The sequence below is a fragment of the Lonchura striata genome, chromosome 3 (assembly GCF_050655825.1).
Source record: "Lonchura striata isolate lonStrDom1 chromosome 3, ASM5065582v1, whole genome shotgun sequence".
NCBI classification, from domain to species: domain Eukaryota; kingdom Metazoa; phylum Chordata; class Aves; order Passeriformes; family Estrildidae; genus Lonchura; species Lonchura striata.
In genome coordinates this window covers 15,745,772-15,767,302 of record NC_140705.1, presented here as the reverse complement: position 1 = coordinate 15,767,302, position 21,531 = coordinate 15,745,772, and the positions used below count along the sequence as shown (strand labels likewise).

Here is a 21,531-nt window from a genome sequence, read left to right as displayed (position 1 = left end):
TCACTTCTTTGGGGAATGTTTCCAGCTGATGGGATTTAGGGCAGTTCCATTCCCTCTCTGATGCTGTCCTGTCTTTTTACCCAATCATTGTATTGGTGAATACAGCCACAAATATATTTATCAACAATGAGATGTATTTCATATTGGTTATATTGATTTGGACTTCTCTAGATGTACAAATACTATCTGAGATTATGTATCAGAAGAGGCATCCTGATTCAGTGTGAGTCAGTTATCCCAAGTCTCTCGTACAGAGTCAGGCAGCTCCTGCAGAAAGGAAAATGGAATGGGTCTTCTAATTGATATCTTCTGTTGACTAAAACCCCCTCTCTATCATATATTAATTGCAGTATGATGAATTCATTAGGCAAATGGATCTGGGAAATGTAATGTTTAAGTGGTTTTAAAAAGCAATCTGCTAAAAGCTACACCCCCTCCCCAGAAAAATCTTTCAATGTATTGCATTTCAAGAATACTTCTGAAAGCTAGGTGGTGTTACTTTTTTTCCAAAAATCTTAGCTATTTGTGCTCTTAAAACCAGAAACAACAATCTTTGCAAAATGTTTCTGACAAGAATAAATTTTCTTCCACACTTTGGAAAGAAAAAAAAGCAAAACAAAATAAGTATCTATGGGTAGTTGGAATGCATGTTTTTGTTACCTTTTGTTATCTGCCTAAGTGTTTTGTGTGTCTTCTCCAAGGAAAATTTGTAGTTCGTTTTGCTGGGTAGTGGTGGGGTTTTTTTAGTAGCAGCTATGTCCTTTTGCTTCAGTTTGTGTCTATAAGAAGAGGATATGTTATAAGAGAGTAGCTAAGTATGTAGTTTCTCTCAGTTTGTGGTTCTTATTTTCTCTGTTTTTGAAGGGAAGGGTAATTTTGCACAGACATGAATGTAATTTTATTTTTTTTTTTGATATTGGAGTAGCATAGACACCTTCTCTCTTTAATACTGTCTGGTGAAGAACAAGTCTCTGTAAAGCTCTGCTCCTTGCTAAGATGCCTCATATTGTTGAGGTTTGAAGCTTTTTGTTTTTTTCCTGACTAGCAAAGGAAACCTAATGGTCCTTGAATTTGGTGTCTTAATAGGAAAATAGTTTCCTCCAGAAAGAAATACAAATGAAAAAAAGGTGTGAACTTAATTATTCCTTGTAAATGCCATATTTATGAAAAAGAAATTTAAAATAATGAAAAAATACAGCTTTATATAGCCTTGCCTATTAGAAGTTAATGCCACTAGAATAAATTTTTAGTAACTGGTCATTTTGAAAATCTGTTCATCAATTCAGTGTTTGAGGTCTAGTTTTCTAGAAGGTTAAAAGAGTATTGACCAGTATAAAAAGTTTTGTACAGTAATTGGAAATAATTTAGGGTGTGTTTTATTAAAGTCATAGCCATATATGCATTCTCACAATGAGGTGACATATCCAACTCTGAATGCTTTCAACATGATATTAAAAACATGCCTCTCCTCTGGTGTTTCCTTGTAGCACTCCACATGTTTTGGTTGTAAATGTTTTCATCAAAAATTTTGCCAGGGCCATACAATCTGCTGCTGTTGAAAAAACATTCTGAAAAGTATTCTTTAAATAGACCTATCTCTGGAGTTTCACAGAGTGCTGAATTTCCACAGAAGATTTTAACTGAAGTGGATGGGAAATGTGCAAGGAAGTGAGAGGACATGTTCAGACTGGAACAGATGCCAAAGCTATTAACACTGGCAAAGCTTTAGGGCTACTGTCAAGTTTTGCTTTGTCATATATTTTACTTTTGTTTCTAGAAGCTGATGTGTTCTGTCAGCTCTTGGCCTGGATGGCATTTAGAGCTGTAGCTCTAGAGTCCTTCTGCACTCAGATTTTCCTTAAAGTTGTCCTTAGTAAGATAGAGGAAAGCCATTATAAAGTTGTTCTCCTTTAACTGGAGTTTCAGGTGCTTGTTTTCCCTAATATTTTTAAAAGTTTCCCAAAAGACTTTGAAGTTGTTATGGCCTTTTCAAGACATCAGTGTTTTAAAGTATTTCAGTAACAGCTGAAGTTTTTTTTGTTTTAATCCTAAAACCTGTATACTTACTACTCAAGTTAAAGTTTAGGTCTTGAAGTTTATACAAGTTTGCTATGCTGCTTTTATGTGTACACTTTCAAATACTGAATAAAATTTAAAAAACGCCACCCCAACCTTTGTAGTTTTTCTTCACTTTTGAAGGGTTTTATAAATTCATCTTCAAGAAATGAATTTATATTTACTGTGTACAAGATCCTTGTAACCACTTATTTTAGTCATTCTACCCCAGTTTGCATTATTTGGATCACTTTGTGATATGTACTGTGCAATTATTTTCTCTTGCCAAAGCTCTGCTATCAACTTAAACTTTTTTTTTCAACTTCTGTTTTTTAAGAAGATTGAGCAATCAGTTTGTCTTTTTGGTAGTGAAAGATCTGAAAATACTAGAGGCCATTTTCAGAGATAACATAATACATTTTGTGGCAAGCACAATATTCCTTGTTGATGGCAACCTTGTTACTAATTCCTAATAGATTTGGACCACCCACTAGAGTAGGCAGTGCTCCCAGGTGGGTTATGTCTGTATGGTACTTGCTTGTAGTGTTAATTGCTATTCTTTATTAAGTATAGTGTCAAGGGATAAGGAGTGAGTCTTAACATGGAAAATATTAGGACAAGGAAAGGCTCATTGCAATTTATTTGCACATTAAGTATTTTCTCCTTTAAATCCTATTAAATTACTACACTGAGAAGAAATAAACTCTAGTTGTGCGTCTTTGTCAGCACTCCTTAAAAAGGGTGAAGATGAACTAGCTATTTAACAAATACCATTCTGTATTTGTTGTTGTTTTTCCTTTATTTTTCATTTATATAAATTTAAAGCTAATGAAACAGGCTGTATTGAGAGGAGTGGATCTGATATTTCCACTCTGTGGAAGATAGCTGAAACTAAGAGATTCTGTTTTCTATGAATAATCTGTGGGTTTTTAGTCAGGAAAAATGGAAGAACAGCAGTGGTATTTTTCTGACCTTATGCTCTTGCTTTACTTACTTTTTTAAACATAAGAAGAGAGAGAATATCTGCTTAACTGTAAAAGGTAACAGCAAAACTGAAAGAATTATCTTTTCTGTATTGTGAAATGAACATGAAAAATTTATGCCTAGGATTTTCTGTGTTCAGACCAAGGTGTTATAATGTTTGATGACTGAATTGTCACAAATGTATTTTTGTTTAGAAGCACTTGCTGAAGTCCATGACAAAACTCTACAGGTTATACATATTTGAGATTGGAGTATTATATATGGAGCTTAATGATTTAACTTGTGAGTGTTCAGTTTTTCACCAGTACACTTGAGGAAAACTTGGCTAACAGTGTGAGTTAGAGTACTCTTTGATTTATGCTTGTAGAGATATAAACCAAGATGTAATAATTCCTCCTTAGCAGCATGGGTTCAGCTTCACCTGGAATCAAATTTTTATTTTTTTGCCAAAGGGTATTGATCCAACTGGAGGAAATTCAGAGGACAGTAATAAAACATGATTAGGGCTTCAATAGGTAGGATTATGAAGAAAGTTTGGAAGAATGTTTGCTCCACAGATAGCTCTGATTGCGGAGGAGGAAAATAATAAATTGCATATAAATGAAATCTCACTCTGAAAATATTAGGTGAAATGTCCCAGATAAAGTGATAGAAGCCTACCACTTAGGTCTTTCAACCTAGGTTAGAAAATGTGCACTCTGGAGTTCTCCACTGGCAAGGAAGAAGGGCTAGAATAACCACAAACCTCTTCCTTCCTTTTCTTTTGCAGCTCTTCATTTTATGCTTTTCAGATTTCCTGTGAAATACTTCCTAATAGAGAAGTTTGCATATTGGTGCTAATAATGGGGCTGATCCTAAGTAGTTCATGGTGGCAACACTTGGTATCTTGTGTGAAGGCATTTTTCTAGGCAGCTGTGCCAGCAGCTGCATGTGGATCCTTAGTGGTGCTCAGCTGCTGTTGTGCTGGAGGCGTTTTCTTCGTGGCATAATGGGTGGTGGGTGATGTCTCAGCTCAGCCACACCTGTGCTGTGGGGGAAAGGGGGTGAGGACAGAGGAAGGGCAATGTTGTGTCCATGTGTGTGAGGGGAAGGCACAGTGCAAAGATGAAAGTTTGTGCTGCCCGTCTTTGTTGCACATTTTTCTGAAGTCTTGGGGGTAGATGCTAAACCTTAAAGTTCAGACAAACAACGTTTTATCTGTAGTGAATGCTCTGATTTCCACTTTCTGCCTGCTATATTGATTGGCCTTGTTCTGCTAAAGCCCATGTCACTAGGAAAATTATTGGAAACTGTTAAATCCAATAGAACTTGCCATAAAAAAAAAAGAAAATAATTTAAACAATGATTTTTCAGCAGGCATTACTGCCATCACCTGCACACACACAAGCACACTGAAGGTTGAGAAACCCACAGGCAAGTACAGGGACTGCATCTAAGGTTTAGTAATGGCAAAAGGAGACATATACTGCTCAACTGCCTGAATTTTAGTTTAAACTGAAAAAACTTTAAGTTCTGCATGTTAAGAAAAGTATTGGACTTCTGAAGTATACTGAAAAGGCTTTTTTCCCTTCTTGCTTGGATTTAATAAACAAAACCTACAGAAGTACTGCGGGCACCAGTACAGAAAGCTCTTATGGAAAAGAGCTTTATGTTAAAATTATCAGGAGGGCTGGCAAACAGTGAATTTAAATGTTTAACCATAGGCCCTTAAACCACTTGAACATCTTTCCCCTTTACAAATGCTAGCTTGCTTGTTGCTTCTACCAACACTTCTGGTAGCTATGTGTTTTGTTTATATGTTCTCTCCCCTGCCAGTTCTTCTTCTCCGAGCCTTCTTCAACTTAGGAAGTTTTAATTTTTTACTCTGTCTTGTTGGAAACTGTCAGGAAAACTGCAAGTGCCAAAGCAGCAAAGTTGGAAGTGGAAACGAGGTCAACTACTTTTTTTTTTTCCTTTCTTTATTTTTAACCATGTGGAATTTGCTAGTGTTTCTCTGAGACAGGATGACTTTAATTTCTGTGAAGCTTTCTTGCACCTTTGTTTATTTTTTTTTAAAGCACATTTTAAAACATAAATGTAGAGTCAAAATGTAGAGTCCATTGCATATGTTCTAGCTCCCTGTACTCTGCACAGAGTAGGACCTGCAGCATATTAGTGCTTCTCTGCATGCCAAAAATGGGTCTATATTTTTAGATAGTTCAGCTTACACTTCTCAAGAAAGAGGGGAAAAACATGTAAGAACTTTCATCTGTATATTGCTTGCTGACTTATAAATATGAGGGAGCATGATTCATCTAACTGGGTTAAGAATGACAAGTTCATGCATTATGTATGTTTACTTTTGTTACAAATAGAATAGGAGCATAGGAAATATAATAGACTGATGGTAATGTACAGGTGATGGCACACAGAAGGAATTAATTTGAATAGGCAAACTTTCTCTAAACTTTTAAAAAGAATGTAGAGCTTTTCTCCTGTGTTTTTTTTTTTTTTTAAAGTTTCTTTGGACTCCAGACCTCATGGTGTGAAATTCTAGCAAATATCCTTAACTATTTTGGAGTCTAATTGATGTTTACATGAGTATGTTTGGGATAATACTTCAGATGGTTTATTTTTTTATGACTTAAAGAAAAATCAGTCACCTTGAGTCTGCTGTTGAAAAATGCTTTGTTCTTTATTCCTGTTACTGAATTTGAAGAATAATTAAATGGAGGCTATGAAAGTATTAATCCTTAAGTTAGACATTTGACTACATCATACTCATAAAATAGAATAAAAAAGTATAAAGCTTTGTGTGAGAAGATATCTTGAAAGAGACCTCTTTCCCACCTGAAGAACCATTCTGGATGTGCGCTTGTAGAATTTTTGGGGGTCTTTTATGTAGGTGTTGTGCAGTCTAAACCTTTTCACTTATCTCCTGTATTTGTGACATATAATTTTATTACCTTTTAGAATGGTTGTGTTGTTATGTGCATGTGATAGTACTGCTAAGGACTTAGGAGGTGGATTGTTTCCAGCACTGCCAGCTAGGCATGTGTACATGTTGCTCATTCAATTTTTACAGCAAGTACTTTAAAAAAACAACCGCAATAAAGAGCTGAAATATAACTTGTTGATTCTGAAGGGCTGTGGTTGGGTCCTGCAGCTTGTTGGGAAGGAGAAAACGTAGGGTGGAGGAGGGAAAATATGATTTGTGTTAAGAGTTTGAAAGACCAGACTTTCTGTATTTCTTTAGCTTTTCCATGTAGACACAGTCTGTGTAACCTTTAAAACTGATGAAGGTTCATTTTGACTGGTGGCTGAAACTTCAAGCAAATGCAATAAGGTAGTTTGTTTGAGGAGGAAAGCTGGGGACAGTGGGGCTTTGCTGGTTTGTTTTAACAGAAGCTGTTACATATCACGGACTCTGTTCCAGTGAGGCCACCAGGTAACTACAGGGTGATAATATTTTGTATTATACAATTCTGGGGAGACTGAAGCTTCCATAATTGGAAATATTTTTTCCTTGAAATTTTAGTATTCTTTCATCTCTGGATGGGTTACACTAAAGGGGACTTTGATGTCCCTGACATTATTCCTGAAGAAATAAAAGCATTTGTTCCTACATGATGCAAAGTTTTTTCTGTAATTTGAACATTCACGTAGAGATTTCAGAGCTTCTTTTAAAATTGCATTTTAAAATAACAGCATAAAATACCAAGAAAGAAGTAACTCATCCAAGGGCAACTTTTGCTGAACTGCTGCAAAAGTTATTCTATTTTTTTTTCTCTTTGTCTTATTCTAAAATATTTTGTATTTTGCTCCTCAGAGCAACCAATCCTTTTGAATAGTTACAGTTTAAACTCTTTGCCTACGATCCATACCTTGAATGTTTTCTTTGAATCATAAAGGAGTTGATATACAATCTTTTCCTAGCTGCTTATTCTTACAGTCTTTCTTTGTTCTTTTAACTTACTAAAATATTATCATACAGGTACTTAACAAAAACCATTATTATTTTACCACTGTCTTAATTTGAAATAATTTTTATCTTATTGAAGTACTTCTTTTCTCTTGAATTACTTAGATACTAATGACATAATTAAATTCTTGTCTCAAAGTTTACATGGGACAAATAAGGCAGATGTATTGCTTTTTAAAACAAATGGAAAATATTGGAATGGTACTTATTTTACAGGCCAGCATACTTTGTCTTTATAACTTCTGTCACAGTAAAATGCTATGTATTGGGAGAGTAGCAAATATGCTTTATGGAATAGGTCTGAAGATGCTGGAAAGTAAACAAGGTTAATATAAAATATGCTCATGAACTTAAAATAATCACTGCTAAAAATTATAAACTTGTTTTCATATAATTTAAATGAGGAAATAAGGCAATGTAAAAAATAGTGATCTTATTTTGCAGACATTGTTAGATGAGATATTTATAATCAGCAATAATTCTGGAGATTTCCTGCTGGTTTGGGTTATACTGTTTCCAGAGTGAAGTTTAATTAACTCGCGTTGCTTTCATCTTTGATTACTGGCTGTGCTGATAAACGTGTCCATAGGGCAGGGACAGGAAAATAATATGTAAAATTTCCTTGTGAAACTTTCTGAAATGTGTGTATTAAGACAGTTTATGTCTATGCCTAAATATATTAACTGATCTGGTGTAATTGTCTTGTTACAGATTCAGAATATGAACAACATAATCACTTTTCCACTGGACAGTTTGCTGAAGGGAGACCTGAAAGGAGTTAAAGGGGTATGTCTTTCCTCCTATTAATGTATAGGATTGTTGTTGGTACAATAGATACCTTTAGCAAGTGTACTATTACATGTTGGAAGGCGTAGGATACTCAAGTAACATATTAGCTCAATAAACAAGACTTTGGGGGATTTTGGTGGGGTTTTTTTGGGTTTTTTGTTGTGAATCAAGTCATCCCTTCTGTTTGTGGATTCACATACCACAAGTTCTTGAGTGTGTATACAAAACAACATTTGAGAAGCTTTAAAAGCAGGCCTGAGATACAGAAGATAAGCAGAGAAAGAGGTGTAAGATTCAGATATTTACTTAGTTGAATTAAGGGTAGTACTGTATTTTAAAGGATTATAATAATTTAGCATTCTAAACTTACCTGGAACTATTAAGAAACAATCAGATGACTGTATGAGCATAGGATTTTTCTTAAAAAAGCTGAAATCTATTTGTTTATGCCCCAAGGACATTTTCTATTTGAAATAACAGCAACATAAGACTCAGATGATGATATGTTTATGATAAATTTCAGAGCCTATGGCAACCGAACTTGCTTGGCTTTTGCTTTGTTTACTGGTGAGCAAACAGGAAGTGACTGGCAGCTATTGTTCTAGGACATCGAAGGAAGGAGGAAAATATGTACATAGACTAAAATTGGTTTCTGTAAATTACTGGAGGATAAATAGATTATTTAATAAGATAGACTTATTATCTTTGTGTTGTTTGCTTACCACATTTAATTTGTGTTCTTCTCTATGTCAGAATACATTTACTACGATACACTGTTTCCCCACTGCCTTGAGAATATAATCAAACGTTTCTTCAGTTAATTTAATAATTGTCTCAATAATTAATTAACATGTAAGAATTAGTTCCTAGTTGCAAAGTTTTTCCAGTGTCTGATAGTTGAAGTTGTCTGTTCTCTTGAACTTCGTCAAAATTTCAGCTCTTGAATTTTTAGACATCAGTGAAATAACTTTACAACTTGTTAAGATAATTTTATCTAAATTACCATATTTAAAGGAAAGAAGATAAAGGAATTTGGAATATAAGTAATTCAGAATTCTCACGGAATTAGTTATGCTGAGTCATAAAGTCTATACTGTTCCAATTAAGTCAGTGGAAAATTGATTTTTTTCAAACTTCAGTGTGGTGAATCTAGTTCCTAGCCAAAGCTATACCACAGCCTCAGGACAGGGGCTTTTTTCCAGTAGAGCCAGAGACAAAATGATGAGAAAGTAGTTACTTTGATTAATTGCATTGTGTGGTCTTGGGATAACATGATGTTATAACTTTTAACGAGTAAAATGGAGCTGTAAAAATCATAGTAAAGAGCATCCGTTAGATGCTTTTAAAAACATGAGTGTATTAATTCTCTTTACAAGATTGATTTTTCTATGTGCAAGATTACTTTTGGACAATCCTTAGAAGAAAGAGTGAAGTCCCTTATTCTAGTAGGCATTGCAAGTGGCCAAGGTGTGTCTTCATTGTTAGATCCACAGTATTTTTCATGTAAATAGTTGGCTGTTATTTTTTCTCTTTTCTTGACAGGACCTGAAAAAACCCTTTGATAAAGCTTGGAAGGACTACGAAACAAAAGTGTATGTATCTTTTAAACTTTTATTTAAAAGGGAAATGTAACTGAAATCTGTAGAGGTTATTTCTTCATTATGAGGTTGGATGCTCTCAGCAGGTGCAGCATGTACTAGAAGTGGATGTACACCTATCTGAGCCTTGTGAGTTGTGTCTTATGTTGTGGATCTAACCCTACTTAGCATAAGCCACTTGTTTGAAGTTACCAGATACACTGTTCAAACAGCTATAAAATAAGTTTATAAAAAATGGAACTTTAGCTGAATAAACGGAATGAGTCAACAAAGCTCAACACCTAATATCAAACACAATTTATTCTGGTTCCTAGTAAATCTCAAATGATTCAGTGTCCTACATCAGGGACAGTTCTTTCCAGGGTTGGCCAGGTCAGTTGTAGCAGTACAGCTGACAGTCTCTGAAGTAGAATTTTGTAGTGAGTTTTATTCCACATTACCGTATTACTTGGATTGTCTATCAGTTTTGTGTCACATGTACAGTATCTTTGTTCTTCTGAAATAATGCTGCTTTGCATCAGACCATCTCTGATGATACAGATACAGAAGAATCACATTTGACGACACTATTTAACATAAATAACTTGCAGATCCACAGCCAACTAGACTGGCTGAAATTCTAGCACCATTTATGTATTTTTTTAAATTGCAAAAAGTTATAATGATTCTCTGGTGCCCACTTAGTCTGTCTGAAGTCTTCAAAAACTATTCCTGTAGCTCGTTTACCCACAAAAGCAACCAGTTAGCTAAATTTCATTATTCCTTTTGTGCATAACAATGTTATGCTTTCTAGCATCAAATTGTGAGGAAGACCTGTGTAGCTTTTAATTTTTGAAACTGCCTAGCTATAGCTGGATTTTCATAAAAAGACATTCTGAAATACTGAGATAAACCTCTAGTCTGACACTCTAAATCCATAGACGATTGTGTTGGCTCCAGTGTTTTATGTTCCTGACACCGGTGAGCAGTCTCATTTGGTGCCATACCAGTTATTGGCTATTGAAGTATTTAAGATTTCTAATGATTGCCTATGGCAGTAGTTGGTCTCTGAGGACAGGCCTCAAAGAATAGTCCTATAATTTGGTCTGCTGTTGTCTCACACTGCTTGATTGCTGGATCTGAAAACTTGTTTACTTGTGTGTGACTATTCATACTGACAACCCACAAAGTTTGTATTCAGAATTTAAAATAAATTTGTGCACTGCTGGGACATACACCAAGAGGAATGTTACTACTGGACCAGGATCTCTAGTGCTTTTAGGATTTTTTGATCTAATACTCACTAGGATGAGTGTGTTGAAGTGATGTAAAGATTTGTACTTGATCATCAGTTTGTTCAGAGCTGGCATTTCAGTCAGATATACTGGAAATACTTTCAGTTGTTATTTAATTTAGTTAAGTACTTGAGAAGTAAGAAATCCCCTTAGAAAATGTATTTGTATATTTGGGGATTTTAATTTGAGGTTATGGACATGTTGGAAATGTTATTTTGTGTGCTGTGTCATTCAGGACCTGAAAATGTGATGTGGACTTTGTTTTCTGTCTGTGGCATTGAATCCACTGCTGTTTGTATGATATAATGAGATTTTTTTCTTTTTCTTTCAATTGGCAATCCTTTAGCAAACCTTTTTTATGACTTTGCTTTCAAGTAAGACACTTTGGGTTTGATCTGAAATGGGTTTCCTTTTTCCACTTGCAGTTATCTCTACTTTCTGCAAGATTTTTTAACAAATGAAGCAGACCTACTTGACAATGCTCATTTCTAAGCTATTTACATGTCAGGTTATTCAACATGCAAAAGTTGAAGGTAGCACACATGCATCAGGAAATTTTTTCAGATCCATGAACAATTTTTTTGGTATCTCTAAGTGGTGGGCTGATACAATTACTGAGTGCTGTATTTTTTAAAGTGGTTAGATGAAAGCTCCACATCAATATTTTGAGGTTTTAAGCTCTTAGTCAAATCTGTTGGACTCCTTGACTTTGAAGACCAAAGGATCATCTGCTTGAGACTCCAGATGTGAAGCCTGGGAATTCCGTGTACAAGACAATTCTTTCAAATAATGGGCTGCTCTTTATTTGCTTTTTTTGGTAGGCTGTTCTACAACAGTGGAAATGACTTTTCACAGCATAAGGTTGGCAATCAGGGAGTATTGTTTTTTGGTGCAAGCTGTGTTGCTTATACCGATGTGCAGACCAGTTTTGCATGGTTTTGTTGAGTTAAATTCAGTCTTGGAACTTCCATAACATCCCTGCCCCTGCAGTAGGACTGTGGGATTTGTCAGACCTCTTGTACATAAGATCAGTTCCCAGATAAATTGAGATGTTATGACCTCTCATTATGGAGCGTTTGTCTTTAAAAACCAGAGATAGGAATTTTAATGATGTGATTTTCAATTTAGTGTGAGAATATTAATTTGAGCTTGGATTTGTTCAGGTCAGTTTTTTTTCTCATACTAATTTTCTGACATAGGAAAACAGTGAGGCTTCTCTGGGTTGCTATTATATATACATGCTGCTGAGGTTTCTTAAGAAAATAACTTTTCATTCTGTCTTGAATGGATCTAAACTTCCTTATAACTGTGTGTTTTGATCATCTGTAGCAGTGGGTGGATGCAGAATCACCTCAAGAAGTCTTAATTGCAAATTTTGGGGGGTTTGTTGTTGTATCTTCATTCTCTCCGCTTTAATAAAAAGAACAAAGGAATCTGGAGAGGTAACCTCAGTCTCACCTGCAGCTTGTGTTGCCAGAGTAGAATGGTGGCTGTCGGTGCTGATAGCCAGAGGTTTGCTCAGCCTTCTTCAGTCTGTTACATTAGATAACTCCTTGTTTGGATTGTGCCTAAAACCAATTCTAGGTATGTGCTTAGTGAGCTATCTTTTCCAGTGATATTTCTTCTTATATGTGAATAACTCTTTAAAATTCTTACCACCTTTTTTTTTCTTTCTTTTATTTTTCCATTTTGGTTAACAAACTACTCAAGGCTGCTAGGCTGCTTTTTTTCTGCACATGCCTCTGTATCATATGCTTAATATCATATTGTTCATCTGCATTTCCTAGTCACAAGTACAGACCTGTGAAGCTACGTGCCAGATAAAGAAGGGGTATTTTTGTAGTCTGTTGGGAAGTGACAGTTTTTATATTGATTGCTGTCTTTATAAGGAAAAATTTTAAACTTATTTATCACACTATCTCATCTTTCTTCCTTGCACCTTTGTGATAACCTCTCGGGTGCAAATATACCAAAGTGTGACATATTTGTAAAGAAAAAAAGTTAATTTAAAAATGGCATCTGCTTTGCTTTATTCCCATAACAATTTTTGAGATTCAGCCTCTTTATATAATTAAGTGTATTTAAAAATTTCCATGTATCTAGTTCTTGTTTGGGAGAGAGATGTTAAGATCCATTCTGATGCTCTTGGATCACCATCCATCATTGTTGATTACAATGCACCTCCTCTGCCCTGTAGCCACCTAACTTCTCAGACTATTTTCCTAAGGATCACCTTAGGTGAAGTAAGGAGGGAAGCTGGATCCCTATTTCTCTGTGCCCTGGCACTGTTCTTGTGTAAAGTAGTAGGAGGAGCAAATAACCTATAGCTTCATGCAAACCTACTTCAGTCAAAAATTGGGACTATCCTGAGATGGTATTCATGAACAATTTATCTTTTCTCACCATCAGCCATTTACATGAGTTAGTTGGAGCCATAAACATTTTTAAATGTTTTTAAAGCCTTAAAGCAGTGCATTTCTGATGGGACCTCAGTTACAGTTGTTGCTTCCCACATAAGAGCTGGGAGATGCTGCCAGCCACCAGAGCAGCACAGCGGGACTGGTCTGTGTCCTTTGGGAGAGCTGTGTTGGACTGGGCTCTTCTTGTTACAAGGCAGTTGCTTTCCCCTGTGTACTTAAACACTAATGGCAGGCGTGCCGGGGGACCATATGGAGAAGGAGTACACGTGTCATAAAAACTGCTCATTCTCCCAGCAGACAGATCAGATTCAGCAAGGCACTGAGCCAGATATCGCCCACATGCTTCACTTTGGTCGGTCCTGTTGTGGTAGATTCTGAGGTAAAGACTTTGTATTGAATTTTATGCAGTAAATAGAAGCATAAACTTACTGAAGCATATTATTCACAATATTTTTTTAGCTGAATATGTCTGTATTCTGGACATAAACCTGATTTTCCTGAAAAGAAAAAAAATGTTATTTTCTTAAAATAGAGGTGTCTTATTTTGGGGCCTGTAAATGCCTATTATCTTCAGAAGTCTTCTTTAAGAAGCGTTGTGCTAGTGCTATGAAATTTAAAGGTTTAATGGAAACTAATGAGCTATTTCTGGGAAGGCTGATTACCTCTCCTTTGCCATTCTCCTTTTAAAAACTGGGCATGAGGTCTCTTTTGCACAAGTGAGTGAAGTGAAGAAGTTGTTTGAATGTGCTTATGGCATTTTAAGATCCAGGCTTTAGCAATACATTACTGTGAAGAAATGCAAACATTCATATCTAGAAATAACTATCATTGATTTGTTTCTGAACTATTTGAAGTCAATGGAAAAATGAACAAAGTCAAATACAGTTATCTGTTAAGATGTCTGTACAACTCTCTGTTTAAGTGATGCTATTTCCAGTTTAGTAGTCACGTTTTACACAATATGAAACAATTTTATCTGAAAATTCTGCAAGCATTTCTCAATTTACTTCTTCAGAGCTCAAACTTGACACAGAAGACCATTGATATTCATAGCTCCTAGATATTTCTGCCATGTTTCCTTTTAATGCAAGTACGTAAGATAAAGTGGAGGTTGCAGCTTGTAAATAGTGATATAGAATGAAAGTGCTAAACAAGGTTGCTTAAATATAGAGTCATAGAATAGAATAATACAATCATTTAAGTTTGAAAATACCTTTAAGATTATCAAGTTCAACCATAAATCTAACGCTGCCAAGTTGAATCTAAAGCATGTTCCTAAGTGTTACATCTACACATCTGAATACCTGGAGGGATAGCAACTCAGCCACTCCCACAGCCAGCCTGTTGCAGTGCTTGACAACCCTTTCCAGAAGAAAATTTTTTCCTAATATCCAATCAAAACTTCCCCTGGTGTAACTTGAGGCAGTTTCTTTTTGTGCTATTGCTTGTTACCTGTGAGAGGAAACTGAAATTCCACTGCTGAAACCTCCTTTCAGGTGTTATAAAGAGTGATAAGGTCCCCTCAAGCCTAATTTTCAACAACTTAAAGAATCCAAGCCACTTCCCATCAGACTTGTGCTCCAGACCCTTCACCAGCTCTGTTGCTCTTCCCTGGACTTGCTCCAGTGCCTCAATGTGTTTGAGGGGCCCAGAATTGGACACAGTACTCAAGGTGTGGAGTCACTGGTGCAGAGTACAGGATCACTGCCCTGGTCCTGTTAACTACACAATTACTGATACAGGCCAGAATGCCATTGACCTTCTTGGCCACCTGGGCACATGCTGGCTTGTGCTTAGCTGGCTTCTGACCAGGACCTCCAGGGTCTTTTCTAACAGGCAGCTTTCCAGCCACTCTTTCCCCAGCCTGTAGCACTGCCTGGAGTTGTTGCGATCCAAGTGTGGGACCTGGCACTTGGCCTTATTGAACTTCATATCATTGGCCTTTCCCTATCAATCCAGCCTGTCCAGATCCCACAGCAGAGTCTTCCTACCCTCCAGCAGATCCACATACCACCCCTCCTTCTTAGTGTCATCTGAAGACTTACTGGGAATGCACTCAATCCCCTTTTCCAGGTGATTCATAGAGATATTAATCAGGACTGGTCCCAACACCAACTCTGGGGAATAGCACTAGTGACCAGTCACCAGCTGGAGTAATTCTGTTCACCATCATCCTCTGGGCCTGGCTCTCCAGGCAGTTCTTTTGCCCGGTGAACAGTGGGTCTGTTCAAGCCATGAGCAGCCAGTTTCTCCAGGAGAATCCTGTGGGAAACAGTGTCAAAGACTTTCCAGGTAACCACATCCACAATATACTGTTTCAAGTCTATGATTTCATATTAAGTATTTTTATTCTGAAAGAGATTACCTACAAATTAAATGGAAAAAGTCTTTGAATCAATCTGCAGATGTTATGGGTGAGATGATGAAAATATCTGAGCACATTTCACTCCCGTCCTCTTCTCCTTTATCATTCAGAGTAGGATGTATGGAAGGGAAAACCTTTTAAGCATTTCCAAAAGGAAAAGATAACTTCTTAATTGAGGACTTGAGTGTTAGGAGAGACATATTTACTGAGCATTGACAGACAGTAGGGTGAAACGAAATGGAGGCTCTTTCACCAAAAAGCTGGAGGGCCCAAGTCTGGAAAGTCAGGCTGAAAAGGAAGATTAGACAAAGAAAGGATATTAGAAATGAAAATGTGTCATATTATTTTGTCAAACAAAATAGCCTTCAGAAGCACTTCTTTTTCCAGAGTACTACCAATTAAGTGTGTTCCCTCCAGGTGCTATTCTCAGTCTCTGCACCTTCTCATGTATTTATCCAGACACAGCCTGGCTGACTGCTGTATGGAGAGGAGGAAGAATGACAGAGTTGCTTCTCAGCCAGCCAGTTCACTACTGCTGCATGTACGCAGGGTGATCTGATTTTTTACCCTTATTGATTGGCAGAAAATAAATACAAATCTTTGGTGCTTATTTATGCCATGATCTGTATGACAAAATTGATTTATTTGAAATGAAAATTGTGATTTATATTGAAAGATGGTTGCTTTTAAAATGGAAATGGTAAAAATAGTCCTATATTGGAAACTGAATGGGTGCGACTATTCACTTTGTATCTCTTTGACTTTACTGTTGTAATTCTTCATCCTGTATTTCAGCTTTGCTTGTCTGTTGCACGCATAAGAGCTCACTGTATATTAGTTATGTACAGCTATCTTGTAAATGGACTGATGTGTGCTCACATTTTAATCTTAGTCAGCAAAATATGCATATGTGATATCATGCATGAGCTCCAAGAATAGCAGCATTACAAGCAATTTGCTGCTTTCTTACTGCTTCTAGGGTATTTTTTAGAGTTTTCACAATTTTCTTATTCACTTGGGTTAATTGATCTGCCTGGAAAACCTGACTACCCTGCAACATTTGGAAATCTCACAGTGTAGTGTTACCGGACTGTCTTTGCTAAAAGGATTTGGTTACAGTCACAATAGACTGACATTTGAAGCTGAGTTGATCCTTGCATTTGGATAGGGTACTCAGCCAGCCTTTAGCACTCAGATTTGCTGTGCAAAACAGCTGTGAGGGGTTTCTTTGTTTCCCTAGAAACAAAGTGTCCTGTAGTATCAGTCAGATAGGAGGTAGCCTATTATTGTGGCAAAACAACAGGGTAAATTCTGAATTACAAAGATGAAGATGTAGTTAGATATTAAAAGCAAAAATAATGAGGAAATGCAAATGTGAAATGCAAATGTGAAATGCACGAGGCATGTATCTCTGATACTTGTCACTGAGAGCTGATATGGGGTTTTTGGTAAAGTACCTTTTTGAGTTTTTGAAAACGGTTAGCCTGAAGTTCTACCAAATGGCTTCAAGGATATATTTCTCTGAATTGCTTGATAGAGGTCAGTACATTTTGCCAGTGGAGTATGATTTATCCTTTAAAGAGCAGAATGCACCAAAATCTAGCTTTTTTTTAGGAAGAATGCTGTGATATTGTGCATAATGTTTGGCTGTTTGACAGTGTTAGCTGTCTTTTGGTTTAACTAGCATTGAGAGAGACCTTATGGCATGCTAATAAACTCCTAAGATTTTGGAGGTGGTTTCAGTTTCTTATGCTTGAATATTGTTCTCTATAAAAAATGAAAATACTATACAATGGTAATTGGGAGTTATTAGCCTTCTCACACCTGGTCACATGTTAGTGTGTTCTCTGGCCTCAAGAACTGTTAGGTTAATTTGGAAATTGAGAGAATGGAAACATCCTGCATCTTTCCTTTGATGTTTGATGGTTTAGAACTATCAAGTATGATCTAGAGTGTGTGCTAGAAGGGAGATGCATAGTCATCATTTTCTGTGAATCTTTTTTGTAGTGGTTTATCTTTCTTGTTCAGGATTGTCTGGTTAATTCTTGTGTCTGGACTCTTGTTTTCTGTGCTTGAAAAATAGTGTAATTGGCAGCAATTGGCTAAAGAGTGCTGACTTATTCTTCATGAAAACAGAGCATTTTGGAATTGAGTTTTAATTCAGGCAACTGGAGGTTTTCAGAACATTTATTTAAAAGGAGAGGAGCTTCCTTCCAAACGTCTGCTTCTGGTGGAATGAGATGGGCTGAGGAGGGGCACAGTGCTAGACTGGATGTGCTGCTGCTGCAATACTGCACAGAGCTGGCTCTGCTGTGCCTGCCCATGCTAAGAGCACAGTGGGGCTTCTTGAATTGCTGCTCAAAATGCTTCCCAGTAGGAATGTTGAAGGGAAGGATTAATGGAATTAATTCTTGTTTTCCCTTGCTGCTTGAGGTATAACAGGAGGCAGTTCCTCATTTTTGAGAAGTGTAAGTACAGAATATTTTGTTGACTGGAAGTCCTTAGACCTTCTAGACATTTTCCCATAATCTGTTAGGGTAATGTTAACATCAAGTTAAGAGAGTACTTGAGACATGTCACCTTTTCAGAGGGAGAGCTAAGAGACACTTGACTACACAAGAGGAGGTAGGACAGTTGTGTGTGTTATTTGTTCCTCTGATCTCCTTCCTGCATACTTTGTTCCAAAGCAGTATAGCATTTCCTTAGGAAGCTCTTTTCAGAATTTTGAGGTTCTAAACAGTATGAGTGGCAAACTAAAAGTCTTCAAAAAGTAAACACCCTTGTGGGTTTTTTTTTCCTCTCTCTCTCTCTCTCTCTCTCTCTCTCTCTCTCTGTCTATATATATATGTATATTAGACTTATACAACTGGGTTGTCAAATTATGCTACTGCATTTAGGAATAATATGGAGAATAGCTTTACCAAATGCACAAGTGAGTTTATGGGAATAGGCTAGGCATTGGTCATTCATTTATATTCTGCAGGAGAACCTGTTTTATTCAGAGCTCTTGGAAAACGTTCATGGAAACTTTTAGGGAATTAGGACAGCTGGTCTAGCAGACTTTGAAGTCTGCAACACAGCCGGCTGGTCGGCATTCCCAGTGCCAACTGGCTCAGCAGCAAGTAGAGACAGCAACTGTGATTTTGGCTTAGGAGCCCTGTATATATATAAGATGACTTGATGACAGGCAAGACTCAATAAATCTGGTGACATAACTGAACTTTGTTAACCAGTATTTGCTCTGTTGGGATTAAACATTCCCCTATGTTTTCAATTAAAACTCACAAATTTTTCCTGTATTTTTTTCTTTGGAGCCGGAACTTAGTATGTACTTCTGATTGACTGTCTTTTGGAATATCTGTCAGAACATTACTTTAACAGATGATTAATTAGATTTCAGCTACTGTATGTCATTGCTGATCTTTAGTCATTGTCAAATTTCAAATGAAATGTCATCTGGAAGTAAGTCATATGCAAAGCTACAGGAGTTTGGCTCTGCATCTGTCAGAAGACTTTGTGAACGATCTGATTTCCTGAGAGGCTGTGGATTTCTCACTTCATTGACCGATTCTTTTTGCCTTATAGTACGAAAATAGAGAAGGAGAAAAAAGAGCATGCTAAACTTCATGGGATGATTCGTACAGAAATAAGTGGAGCTGAAATTGCAGAAGAGATGGAGAAAGAAAGAAGGTTCTTCCAGTTACAGATGTGTGAGGTAAGATTCAGTGTGAAATTATTATTATGGTGCTGTTCATAGGAAAATTTTGAAAATTGTTTAAGAGTAGCTGTGATATTAAAGGGAAATGCCAAGTTATTTGTTGACTCTATTTGTGAAAACACATTTTTCTATTATCCTGATGGGCAAACTTTGCAGGGAATTTAGATATTTTCTAATTTCATTAAACAGCTAAATTAATACAAATAAAACACTAAGAGATTATAATGAATCAGTCTTTACACTGTTAATTCACTGTAAGTTATTTTAAGCCATTGATCATTCTCTAAATTGTTCCCTGTGCTGACAGCTGTTGTGTTATTAGGAGGAGAGGCTCTAGTCTAGCACACTGCTGGGTTGGTACAGGGAAAAAGTGCTAGGGATGGAATCCAGTTATCTTTCAAGTTGTTTCAGAATGTTCCTACTTCAAAATTTCTGTGATTTTGCAGTATGTTAAATCTGATGTGAATATTTTTTGTTTGATTCATTTAGGGATATGTCTGGTTCTGTGGTTGGGAATTCAAGTTGCTGTGTTCTTTTTTAGTACACATTAGCCCAAAAATACACCATGAGTGTTTCTACTGCCTTTCCTGTGATGATGATAGCTAATTTGATTCATATGCCAGCATAGCACAACTGCACTTGTCTTGGATATTACTTTTAGTAACTACATGCACTCATACATAAGAGAAAAGCTTCACATTCCTATACAGAATCAGACTAAAATATTCAAAACTGATTAAGGAATTTGAGTAACAAATAAACATATGGATGTTTTCAGCTAATTGCCCATCTCTATCCTTCCTAAGAAACAACTAGGAGCAGATGCTTCTCTCGCTGTGTCACAATAAAGGAAGAGTTCACTTTAGTCATTTGTAGTGATAATGAAGGGTGAAGTGTATGAAATTGGATCAAATTACCTTAAATATGGAATAACTGAAGTGTATCCTGTATTTCTTCTGATTTTGAGGGAAAGAAGTTTATACTCCTTTACCTCTGAATAGTCGTGAAAGAGGACTTTGGTTTTGTTTTGATAGTAAGTCAGAAGGGTGACATATTGAAGTTTTATCATAAGTACAGACTAGTTCTTTCTAAATTGTGAAAGTAAAAGGAATACCAAATGCTCAGCTTCATTTTAAATTAACAGGAGCTGGAGACATGATTATTGTAACTAAATACTATCCAGTGCTCACGTCTACATTTAGGCTTATCATTTGTTTACCTGAACCAGCATAAGAAGCTGCAACATTGAAAGCTGGCACTTGGATGCGCTTTACTTTAGTTGATTTAAAACATTTAGGGTGTACTGTGAGAAGGGGAAACCCAGATGCATTAGAGCATCATTAAGAACACATTCACTCCTCCGCTTGGAGGTCACTGGTTAAAATTTGTTGTCATTTAATGGACAGTTAAGGAGTTTGATATTTGATCAATCATACTTGCATTGCTGACATTTTCTGCTGTGATATTCAGGGGAGGAGTTGCCACTTAATGTGGACTTTGATTGTGCCTTATACAAAAGGACAGTAATTACACTTCTTTTGCACTTGACAGTAGATTATTTGAAAAATCTCTTGCTAAATTGTAATTTGTTGTAATTACCATGTATAAGAATTTGATAAAGCAAACTATAAAATCAACAGGCAGATTTAAAAACTTGTTAAAATAATCCTTTACTTTTATTTTAGCAAACTGCTTTCCTCCTTAATGACATCTGTTTAGCAATGAATTTTACAATTAGTGAGATACATTTTTAGATATGCTGCTAGGTGTAAGAATGGGTTCTCAAAGGTATTTCATAAACCCTTTCATGCTTTCTTTAACAGAGACTCTCCTTAAGAGCCCTAAAGGATATTCTAACAATTTGAACAAATCATAGTGAAATATCCTCACAGGGTATCAAAAGTCAGCAGTGACAAAAATTCTTTTTGTGTGATTTAACTCTTGAAGCCACTTTTTGCTGCATTTTCTTGTAGGTTTTGTAAATTTGTGACTGTTAAAACTTGTTGAAATATGACTGAAAATAAAGTGTTAAAAAACCCCTGTAGCAGTAATAAATAATTTGTTTTGTGAATTACTGTTTTAACAGTACCTGCTGAAAGTCAATGAAATCAAGATTAAAAAAGGAGTGGACTTGCTTCAGAACTTGATCAAGTATTTTCATGCTCAGTGCAAGTATGTTTTACTTTTCATAATTTACACTAACTGGAACAATATTTTGTTTTCAAATTTTGACATCATCATAACACTTTCCTAGAATTTTCAAAATCTCAGGTTTCAGCTGTTCTTGCTGATGTCTTTTGACAGATTGCTTTTGTCAAATTAGTCATAGCTTTTGTTACTATATTCTGAAACATGTAATGAGGTTGA

General features: G+C 36.3%; 1 protein-coding gene across 6 annotated transcripts in view; it reads left to right on the top strand.

Moving 5' to 3' along the window:
* The window catches only part of ASAP2 (ArfGAP with SH3 domain, ankyrin repeat and PH domain 2), an 83,043-nt gene that overhangs the window by 23,918 nt on the left and 37,594 nt on the right, over positions 1 to 21,531 (top strand). For 5 of the 6 annotated variants that reach the window (XM_021525431.3, XM_085574535.1, XM_085574536.1 and 2 more), the window contains 4 exons: positions 7,712 to 7,786; positions 9,332 to 9,381; positions 19,032 to 19,161; positions 21,251 to 21,336. In XM_021525431.3, the coding sequence (XP_021381106.2) occupies positions 7,712 to 7,786; positions 9,332 to 9,381; positions 19,032 to 19,161; positions 21,251 to 21,336 (341 nt within the window). Of the gene's footprint in view, positions 1 to 7,711; positions 7,787 to 9,331; positions 9,382 to 18,532; positions 18,634 to 19,031; positions 19,162 to 21,250; positions 21,337 to 21,531 lie in introns of those variants that run through there. The other variant, XM_077782420.2, reaches the window with a different exon arrangement.